Genomic DNA, 11,010 nt, shown 5'->3' with positions numbered 1-11,010 from the left:
CAAATCCAAACTACTCTAAGATATCATCTCACTCCAGTCAGAATGGCAGCTATTATGAAGACAATAAGTGTTGGCGAGGATGTGGGGGAAAAGGTACACTCATACATTGCTGGTGGGACTGCAAATTGGTGCAGCCAATATGGAAAGTAGTGCAGAGATTCCTTGGAAGACTGGGAATGGAATCACCATTTGACCCAGCTATCCCACTCCTTGGACTATACCCAAAGGTCTTAAAAACAGCATACTACAGGGACACAGCCACATCAACATTTATGGCAGCACAAGTCACCATAGCTAAACTGTAGAGCCAACCTAGATGCCCTTCAGTGGATGAATGGATAAAAAAAAAAATGTGGCATATGTCCACAATGGAATATTACTCAGCAATAAAAGAGAATAAAACCATGGCATTTGCAGGTAAATGGATGGCGTTGGAGAGGATAATGCTAAGTGAAATTAGCTAATCCCAAAAGAACAAATGCCTAATGTTTTCTCTGATATAAGGAGGCTGACTCATAGTGGGGTAGGGAGGGGGAACATGGGAGGATTAGATGAATTCTAGATAGGGCAGAGGAGGGGGGCAGGGAGGAGGCAGGGGTTTAGCAAGGATGGTGGAATGTGATGGCCATCATCATCCAAAGTACATGTAGGAGGACTCCAATTGGGTGTCAACCTACTTCATATACTAACAGAAATATGAAAATTTGTGGTATATAGGTAATAAGAATTGTAATACAAAAAAAGTACATGTAAAAAAAAAAGAAAATTGGGGATTACAGGGGGTGGCACCTGCCTGTGATCCTAGCAATATGGGAGACTGAAGAAGGAGAATCACAAGTTCAAGGCCAGCCTTGGCAATTTAGTGAGAACTTGTCTCAAAAAATAGAAGTGGGATGCAGCTCAGTGGTAGAGCAGAAGAGCACCCTTGGGTTCAGTCCCCAGTGCAAAAGTAAATAAAATTGAGGATTATGCTACTAATAGGAGAAGAGGTGTTGGTTGGCAACCAGAAGATTCTACCCCCAAAGCCAAATGTACAAGGCTGTGATGGGGATCTGCAGACATTACCCTCCCTCAGGTCCCTCTCTGGGACAGCGAGGAGCGATGGCCGTGGTTCCTGGGAGTTTGGCTCAGTCCACTAAGGGAAGGAATCTCTTCTAGCAGGTTCTTTTGAGGTGGCCTGAGCACCCTGTGGGCAAGGTGAGGTCAGGAGCTGGAGGAGAGTGTCCCTGTGTCAGGGTGGCCTCGGCCTCTGTCCCCTCCAGGGTTCCTAACTTCAAGGTGCTGACCTTCCTTTGGCTGTCAGGCGGGTGCTCTGGCTCACCCAGGTTGCTGCCTGCTTGGAGAGGGCTGACCGATCGGCGGTCCACTTCCTAGGAGTCCTCAGATGATACAGATGATACAGGCTGCTCCCAGCCTTGGTCCCAGCCCTGCTCACCCTCCCTGCCTCTGGGCCACCGCCTCCAAGAAGCCTTCCCCGTCCCTATGATAAAATGGGAACAAGGCTGTTCTCCCTGTGCCCTGGACAGCATGAGCATCAGCATGCCCATGTATAGCAAGAGAGAGGCTTTGCAGGGGAGGGCTGCTGTCACTGGATTGCTAAAAGCCCTTCTCTGCACCAGAGAAGCAGGTTGAGCCTTTGTTTGCCGACTGTCCTCATAACTGACAAAGGGGCTCCGTAAATATTTAATAAATGACTTGTCCTCGTTGCCGCCTTGAGTTGGCTCTAGGTTTTGCTTGCAGGTGGGGGCAGAGAGCCGCGGCCACACCCTGTGCTTCAAACTCAACCCAAGCACCCTAGGCTCAGAGGAGGCAAGTCCCATTCTTCAAGATCACCAGCCAGGAAGCGCGAGGGGGAGATGAGCACTTCCTGCGGGGGGTCTCTCTAGCCTCTGCTGCTTGGAGTGAGAGGGACCAGGCAGGAAGCCTGTGGCCCTTGTTAAGTGGGTGTGTTTTACCCAGTTCCATGCTGGGCCAGGATGACCGGTTCAGGATTCCGTTTCTCTCACTGATCAGGAGGCCCCTCACCTTGGAAGGAGTCACATTTTATTCTTATCTCCTCTCCCCTGTACCCTCCGTGGCCTAGCATGTTCCAGTCACAGGCGAAGGTCTGATGGATCACCAAATGAAGATGATCTGTGGTGACTCCAGGGGTGTTAGGCCTGGCTCTGCCACTTACTAACCGTGTGATACTGGCAAGTTAGTTAACTTCTCTGATCTTCAGCGGCTGTGGAATGGGGACCTTAGCACTTAGTCCTTCAGGTGAATATTGGCTGGAAGCCATCCATGACCCACATGTGAACTGAGCCATGTGCATGGACTAAAGCAATGTGGAAGCCCTTAGGAGGAAAGCCTGGTGTTGGGAACCCCCAGTAGCAACCCGCTACTTTGAGAACGCCCGATTCATGTGGCTTCCTACCTAGCTCCACTGCAAGTTCAGCACAGCATCAGAGATGAGGTGACCCGATGGAGCCACACAGCCTCTTGGAGGTGGGTGTGGCTTGCCAAAATGCCAATCAACCTTTTTACTGCAAGACCCTGCCACATGGAGAAGCAAGCACCAAACCCCACCCTTCCTCCCACTGAAACCTTGTCCAGATGCTCCTCTTCTTATATCTAATATCTAGTTCCATCCCTATTTCTTACTAATTATTTCCGACTTTTATGCCCAGGTGGCTCACACCTCCTCATCAGGAACCTACCCTGGAGGGGTGCTGGTCACCCTGCAATAACTATTTCGGTAGAATTGATTTTGGATAGTGGGATTAAATCCACTAAGCCACATCCCCAAACCCCCTTTTTAAATATTTGTTTTAGTTGTAGATGGACACAATATCTTTATTTTATGTTTTCATTTTTATGTAGTGCCGAGGATTGAACCCAGTGCCTCACGCATGCTAGGCAAGCGCTCTAGCGCTGAGCCACAGTCCAGGACCCCCTACCCATTTTTTAATATTTTATTTAGAGACCAGGTCTCCCTGAGTTGCTTATGTCCTCACTAAATTGATGAGGCTGGCTTTGACCTCAATATCCTCCTGCCTAAGCCTCCCAAGCCACTAGGATTACCAGCATACACCACCACACCCAGCCAGAGATTATTTTTAAAAGGTAGAAAGGAGACAAAAGAAAGAAAAAGGACATTATATCTCTAATCTGAAGGACTTGTGCCAAAGTTCGTACCTTTTATCCCCAAGCTAGTTCTCTCTCCCAGGCTCATCACTCCCACATTTCTGGAAAATCTACAAATCTTCACGATGGTCTTTTACTTGTGTATTTATTCCTGTACTGAGGATTGAACCAGGGGTGCTTTGTCACTGAACTACATTCCTAGCCCTTTATTTTTAAATTTTGAGACAGGATCTCACTAAGTTGCTGAATCTGGCCTTGAACCTATAAGTGGCTGGGATTGTAGGTGTGAAGTCACTGGGAATTTATTCACTTTTGAAAATTTCCCTGTGCACTATTAATTATCCACACATATAGGTATTTTTAGAATAGATTGAGAAAAAAGAGAAACAAAACTTGCTATTGGGGCACTTTCCCAGTGTTATCTATTGATCAGTAGTGGAGAAGATGCCAACCTAAGAGTCCTGAAAGTGCCAGGCTGCCACCAACAGTCTTGTCATCACCAGGCTGATGTCCCCATGAGTCTTCCCACCACACCCCTCGCCAGGTTTCCTTTAAAAGAAGAGCCTAAGATCCCCAAAGCACACGTTGCTCTCCCCCCACACATTCCCCAATTCTCTGTTGAACATGAATTCCTTGCTTTCCTAACTTTCTGTCCCTTCATATCTGACACTTGACAACTCTTTTCAGTCACTATGTCAAGGACAACATCCTGCGTTGAGGTCCCCTTCTCCAGGACCTCCTTGGACTCCCTTGGTAGGTGACACTGTCTTCGTGAATGTCAGGGCATGGTGCAGGAGCCTGTGTGCCCACAGTACAGGTCAAAGGTCAGCGTCGACGTGGGGAGGGCCTGAGCTCCAGTTGGTGGAAACGTGGGGAGTGGAGGTTGAAGCCTTCCTGCAGGGATGTTTGGTGGTCCCAGAGGCCACAACTGCAATGCTGTGTTAGTTCTGTGCATCTGTTTGGTATTTACTGGGTGCCTATTCTGATACACTTCAGGGTTTTTTTTTTTGTGTGTGTGTGTGTGTGTGGTTTTTTTTTTTTTTTTGGTGTGTGTGTGTGTGTGTTTTGGTTTGTTTGTTTGTTTGTTTTGTTAGACGAGGGATGGGGGGTGGAGGAGGTGGTACCAGGGATTGAACTCAGGGGCACTCAACCACTGAGCCACATTCCCAACCCTATTTTGCATTTTATTTAGAGACAGGAGGGTCTCACTGAAGTTCATGCTGAAGCTGGCTTTGATCCTCCTGCCTCAGCCTCCCGAGCCACGTGCAAACTGTTTGTTTTCATTCTCATAGGTACTATTACATATCCTGTTCCAAAAGCAGGCGCAGAGGTGAAGTCTCGGCTAAAGCCGGCTTAGGGCACTGTGGCCTGAATAAACCAAAGAGAAGATCCACCGTGCCAGCTTCGTGGGCCCCCTGGGAACCGCGCCTGGGAGCGGATGCTGCTGCCCAGGCGGAACGTGCCGAGTCCCGCGCTCCGAGGCAGCGGGGCACCGCCCGCCTCCGCCCCGCCCCTCGTCTTCGGCTGGTCCAATCCCACGGCCTTCATGTAAATGAGGCTCTGAGAGCGAGCCTACCACCGCCCAGCAGCGTTTTGATTCATTGTTAAAATGTAAAGGCCGTGACCCTGGTACTCGCACCCCGCAGCCCCAGTGCGTGGAAACCCGAGCCCAGGTGAGCGTCGAGCAGCGAGCGGTGGAAAAAGGGCGGCTGGGGAGGGGAAGGGGGCTGAGAGAGGCGGGAGGAACTGGCTGCCGGCATGGATGGAGAGAGGTCCAGGGGTCCATTCTCTGGGTGGGGCAGGCGTGGCCACTTACGGTTTTCGTTGTTAAATATAAAGTGCATCTTAGAGAAAGATTCTGCCAACTGATTGAGGGTAGGGGAGAACGGAGCAGCTGGGGGCACGTGGAATAGAGCCCCCCCCACCCCGCCCCCAGGGAAATGAATGGCGTTCTCCGTCCAAGGCGGCCCTCCTTTATGTGGACCAACCGGGAAAGAACCGCCCAGGTGGTGCGGAGCATCTGTCCACCGTTGGCCACAGGGAGCGAGGCGGGGAGATGACTGCCCCGTGAAGATCCGAGGCTCCTATGCCACGGGCGGGCTAGTGGGTGCCCCACCCTGTCCCCTCTGTGGTCCTCTCTCCTGGGGAGGAGATGGAGCCTTCCCCTGCTGCCCCCGTGGAGACATGAAATTCCACAGCTCTCAGCTGAGATTGACAACCAAGGCCTGATCCCTTGGGAGCTTTGGAGGAAAGTCACCAGGTCCGGTAAGTATGGGGTGGCAGGGGGAGCCTTAAGGTGTTTGTGTGTTTGGAGTCAGATGTTGCCCCTGCCGTCCTGGTCTCCTTACCGGTGGGGAGGGCTTCTTCCAATCCCTCTCCTGACCCAGCTTTGTTTCCAGAGGCTGAACATTGGAGCCCTGGGCTCAGGTCAAAGCATCAGGGTTTCTTTCCCATAAGCTCTGTCACAAACTTGCAGTGTAATCTTAGGCTGTTTACTTTTGTTTAAGACTTAGTCCTCAACCCTAAAAATACCTGGGTAGCCTTTTGCCTCTCCTTGTGTTTCCCAAGTGAACTGTGTAAGCTGTCAGTGTGACCCTAGGGCCCCTCGATTGCACCTCCAAGAGAGTGGGGCGCATACTGACCTGGATTTGAATTCCGCTCAGCCACAGCACCTTGCCTGTCAGGGAACCTCTCTGAGCTCAGTTGTCCGATCTGAAATTAGCATGAATTTGAACTGCAATGCCAGGATTGCTATTAAAAAAAAAAAAGGTATTAAAATTGGGGGGTGCTTGCTGGAATCTCCCACGGGAATTGTTTAAAAGACATACCCCCAGGCCTCACCTCCTGGAGATTCTGACTGAGTGAATCAGGAGAAGGAATAGGGAATCTGCATTTTTTTAAGAGATAGGGGTCTTTCTATGTTGCCCAGTCTGATCCTGAACTCCTGGATTCAAGCAAGCCTCCCGCCTTGGCCTCTTTAGCAGCTGGAAATCTGTATTTCTTCATGAGCAGACCAGGATTGTGTAACGAAGGGTCCTTGGAACACACTTTGAACAGCACTGTAGTAAGGGCTAAAAATTCACAGGTCAAATACTTGGCAGTGTGCCTGGGTGCTTCGGTATTGAGGAGTGTTTACTGAGTGAATAAACGAACATGAGCCGATGGATAGCCACGGATCCTTGGTCCTCGTCTGGCTAGGGTCTGAGTGAGTGGCTCGTCAGTCATCTGGTCCTGGAACTACTCCCCCTTTCTCCCCAGGCCCCTTCTAGAAGGTCAGCCAGTGGCTCACAGGAGCTGCCCTGGCCTGGCTCACCCAACATGGAGCATGAGGCTGAGGAGGTCTCCTGGGAACCCTTTGAGGCCAATATGCTTACCCAGAGCTGCTGTCAAAACTGCCTCCACCCTGAGGAGGCCCATGGAGCAAGACACCAGGTGAGTGGCTTTCCTGGGTGGCTGGGGTGGTTTGGGATGGGGGAATCACAATGCCTGGCCATGAACTTGAAGTTGAACCCAAATACTTCCTTCTGGCCAGCACCTCAGTTTACCTGTCGATACAAGAGGTGGCTGAACCATGTTGATGTTTTAAAATCTTTAGTCCTTTTCCTCCAGTTTTTGATTTTTACCATAGCTTCATCTAATCTATTACTTATCTTAGATTAAAATCTTTTGTGGGGGAATAATGGGGATTAAACCTAGGGCCCTGTGCAAGCTCTACCTCGGAGCTGCACTCCCAACCCCCAAATCAACATCTTTTTTTCACTTATATGAGACAAAACTTTACACCACCACAAATAAGAAATTAAGACCAGGGCGTCACCCGATGTGTGGCACACACCTGTAATCCCAGTGACTCTGGAGGCTGGGAGGAGGATTGTGGGTTCCAAGCCAGTCTCAGCAATGGCAAGGCACTAAGCAACTCAGTGAGCCCCTGTCTCTAAATAAAATACAACATAGGGCTGGGGACGCGGCTCAGTGGTCGAGTGCCCCTGAGCTCAATCCCCAGTACCCTCCCCCAACAAAGAAGGCAGGTTAGCAGACATTGGGTGGTAAAACTACCCCAGAACCTGCCAAAGACTTTCTTCCTGAAGCTTCTGCGAGAGCGAAAGGGTTTTGGTTTTCTTACTCTGCGGTTGGTGTGTCCGATGCCAAGCCCCTGTACGGTGATCCCAGAGCGCCTGGCACACGCACCCCGGGAGGCGTGGGGCTCCTGGATCTCCAGGGGCCCTTCCAGCCTTGACCCCCTCTGACTTCGTCATTCCCTGTGGGGTCTGAGGCTCCTCCTGAGCCTGGCAGCGAGCTTCTTGCAGGGGTTTAGACTCTTCGGTTTGGGAGCCAGCAGGCTGCAGGCGCAGTCCTGGGGTTTCCATTTAACGGCTGTGTGGCCTTGGGCCCTTTGCGTTCTCTGGCTTTACTGTCCTCCTGGGTCCGTGGGGGCAGCAGGCTCCTCACTCCGGATCGCTGCCAGTACTTATCCCAAGCCGCATGGGGCCCATTCAGTTCATGCGGTTTCTTCTTTACCCCCTTCCTGACCAGAGAGGTAAGCTTGGAGGCTCCTTTACACCAGCCTTGATACCTCCAGCTACAGCTGCCACCTTGTCCCTGAGGACAACAGATGCATGAAAGTGTCGTAAGTCCGTCTCCCATGCTAGTGGCCTCCTCCCAGCGGGTGGGGAGACGCCAGTGTGGATTCAGACAGGTGTGAGTTCCAGCATCAATCTCACCTATTCTCAGCCAAGAGCTTGAGTCAACTCACGTATTTATTCATATTGAATAGGTGTGCAAAATGTGCCCGCCATGGTGCTGGGTCCTGGGGACATAGTGATAAATAAGACAGACATATTCCTGCTTTGTGGGGCTGATAGTCAGGGAAATGGAGAGTCAGAGATTCTGCACGTGATTATTTAGTCATGGTTGTGATAAGTGCCATAAGTAATAGCAAGTGGCAGAGGGTAGGCGCATGGGGAAGGTTTCCCTGGTGACACTTGGCTGCTAGGGAAAGGCTTGCAGGCATTAGCCACTGAAGTTGGGGAAGTGCCAGGAAGGCAGTAGTACTACTGTATGTGCAAAGGCCCTGAGGCAGAAAGGAGGAGGCACATTGGTGGCTGGAGAGTGGTAAGCGAGAGGGAGGGACACTGAAGCTACAGGATGAAGCTGGATGGAAAAGGGGCAGAGCCTGGGTCTCTCCAGGCAGGGCCTCATGTGGCTTTGTGGACACGCTGAGGATTTTTGGATTTTGTTCTGACAGTCATGGGGATTCACTGAGGAATTTAAATAAAAAAGTGATAATGAATGTTTTTCGGTTTGCATTTTTCAGAGTCACTGTGATTTCTGGGCAGAGAATGAAGTGCTGAGAGGCAGGAGTGAATCAGGGACCAGAGAGGAAAATGTGCGAGTACCCATTTGTGCCAGGGAGGACGGGGCTTTGGGGTGGTGACAGAGGACGCCCTGGAGAACCAGCTGATGATCTGGGTGTGGGGGAGGGGGAAGCCCTGGCTGACCCCTCGTTATTTCCGTGGGCAGCTACTTGGGGTGGAGGTCCACGTGGAGCTGCTGGGGCACCTGCAGGCCCGGTGCAGACGGGAGGCTGCTGAGGACCAGGGCTGCACTTAGTGTCAGACCGCAGCAGGAGATGGAGCTGTGCCCATGGTTGGGGTTTGGCTCCAGCAAAAGTCTTGGGCGGAGTGTGGGGTGAGAAGAGGAGAGGCCCCCGGGGCCAGGACACAGCTGTTTCTAGACAAGCACTGGCCACTGAATCAGCTTTTAGCCCCAGGTAACAGGAGGCAGAGAATCCCGGAGGACAGAGACTCGCAGCCCATGATGGAAGGCAGACACCCGAGTGTGGCCTCCTCCCAGCAGCCTCAGATGGAGTGGGTTTCATGACCAGAGAAGGGTACTGGTACCAAATCCTGTAGTTTCCAGTTGCTCCAATGACAAGACCCCAAGGTGTGAAACTCCCCTGAGCTTCCCAGGGCTGAGCCTGGCCGTGGGACCCAGCTCAATGGAGGACGGAATTCTTGTGTAGCAGATGTAATAGGAAAAACTGACCTTAAAGTGACTGTGCCTGGGATCCCAGCTACCCGGAGACCCGGGCAGGAGGATCAAGGCCGGTCTTGGTAAGTTAGCCAGACCCTGTTTCAAAATGAAGAAATAAAAATATAAAGAACTGGGATGCAGCTCAGCGGTAGAGCGCTTGCCTAGCATGTGCACGGCCCTGGATTCCATCCCCAGCACCAAACAAAACAAAATACAAACTAACCTCTTGGCCCCTGAGATTTCAAACATGTGCAATGGAAAAGCCCCTGTTAGAAAGCACCTCCAGTCTGAGGGACTGAAGTTTCCTGCCAGACTTCTAATCACAGTGGGCTCAGAGACACAGGGCCAGGTCCACTTGACATCTTCAGCCACTCTAGAATAGGTGTCAATGGCCATGTCCCAGGGTGTCCCCATCATCACCAACTGTGACCAACTGGTCAACAAGGAATCCTTGGACTCCAGCTCCCACAGGCCCCTGGCTCTGGATTCCTGTCCCTCTATTCACAGCTGAGTCTCCCAGAGGCTGGGAGCCAGGGAAGGGGTCACATGACCTTGACCAGGTCACAGCCAGGTGCCGGGGGCAGGCAGTGGAAGGTGGGTGGCTGGGTGCTCGGGTCCTGCCCTTCCACAGAGTCTTGATTGCATTTAGCATTACTCTGACAATTGCCCGCGTCTACAGTTTATTGAATGCTCTTTCGTTGTTATTATACTTACGATGGGCAGGGCAGATGCTGTGGAGCCCTTTACAGATATCGACTCATTTAATTCTCCTGGCCCCTAGGACGTGGCTCAGGCCAGTTCTGCATGACATAACTGAGGCACAGAGAGGGCAACTCATGGCCATGATCCTGGGCATGCCTCCCTCTGCCTGCACTACAGAGACAAGGCCCTGGTGAGGCCACCGGCTGGGAAGTGGAGGAGCCCAGACAGGACGCAGGTCTCAGACTGAAGCCCGCGCTGACCCCCCAGACAGGCAGGCAGAGTGGGGACTGCCTGGCGGCCTGGGGAGTGGGCAGTGGGTGCGATGGGTTGGGGTGACAGTGGGAGCAGGTGCCATGCCAGGCTGAGGTGCTGCTGAGCCAGGACCCTTGGTAGTGTCCAGCAAGCCACTCCCTCTTTTTCATGCTGCGCTGTCCCCTGGGTGGCCAAGGCGCCGGGCTGGGCTGTGGATCTGACACCTCCTGCTGCCAAGCGCTGATCAGATCAGAATCTGGCTGCGGGGCAGGGGGTGAAACTGATCCCCTCGGCCTCCTCTGCTGGAGTCGCAGCCGACACCTCAGCACTCCCAGGCCCTCCAGGGGTGACTTTCCTGGTCCAGGAAAGCCTGTGCCCACCTGGGGCACTGACCAGGCCGCAGCCTGGGCCCTGGACTCCAGTCCCAGGGTCCCCAGGGAGCCCCGCCCAGGCTCCCCCCGCCCTGGCTCTCAGGTGAGCCGCTGGGATCGGGTTCCTGGGTCTCATGTGCCCCATTGTTCTTGGCTGGGCCCTGGCTCATGAAACAGTAATGAGGGGCCCCTGCTCCCGGCCGGCCCCTCTAAGGTTTCCGCTGCCTCTGCTGCTGCCGCCACGGCCCAGAGTCGGGCCGGGAGGGCGGCAGTGCGGGGGCCGAGCTGGAGCCCCCCGGGGACGAGGGTGCTGACAGCCGCCAGCCGCTGCTGCTACCACAGGAGCCGCTGCCCAGGTAACCCGAGAGGAGGCGGGGCACGGGTGCCATGGCCGGGTGTCCCAACCAGGGGAGGCCCTGCCACTCCAGGCAGCCGGAGGACTGGGGGGGCCCTGGTAGAGGCGATCCGCCGTCGTTCCCCCTGGGTGAGCCCAGCTCCAGGGCCCAGGTGTGGCCGTGCTGAGGCC

The 11,010-nt window shown here is 53.1% G+C and overlaps 1 protein-coding gene across 5 annotated transcripts in view; it reads left to right on the top strand.

Annotated features, from left to right (window-relative positions):
- Positions 1 to 4,170: 4,170 nt before the first annotated feature.
- Positions 4,171 to 11,010, top strand: part of Triobp (TRIO and F-actin binding protein) — a 52,337-nt gene continuing 45,497 nt past the window's right edge. Inside the window, exons 1-3 of one of the 5 annotated variants that reach the window (XM_078052765.1) lie at positions 4,171 to 4,799; positions 5,063 to 5,391; positions 6,385 to 6,558. In XM_078052765.1, the coding sequence (XP_077908891.1) occupies positions 6,445 to 6,558 (114 nt within the window). In that variant the 5' untranslated portion in view covers positions 4,171 to 4,799; positions 5,063 to 5,391; positions 6,385 to 6,444. Of the gene's footprint in view, positions 4,800 to 5,062; positions 5,392 to 6,384; positions 6,559 to 11,010 lie in introns of those variants that run through there. The other 4 variants (XM_078052762.1, XM_078052764.1, XM_078052761.1 and 1 more) reach the window with 4 other exon arrangements.

The sequence above is a fragment of the Ictidomys tridecemlineatus genome, chromosome 6, assembly GCF_052094955.1.
Source record: "Ictidomys tridecemlineatus isolate mIctTri1 chromosome 6, mIctTri1.hap1, whole genome shotgun sequence".
NCBI classification, from domain to species: Eukaryota; Metazoa; Chordata; class Mammalia; order Rodentia; family Sciuridae; genus Ictidomys; species Ictidomys tridecemlineatus.
The sequence above is the reverse complement of the archived record's forward strand: the minus strand, read 5'-3'. Positions and strand labels throughout refer to the sequence as shown.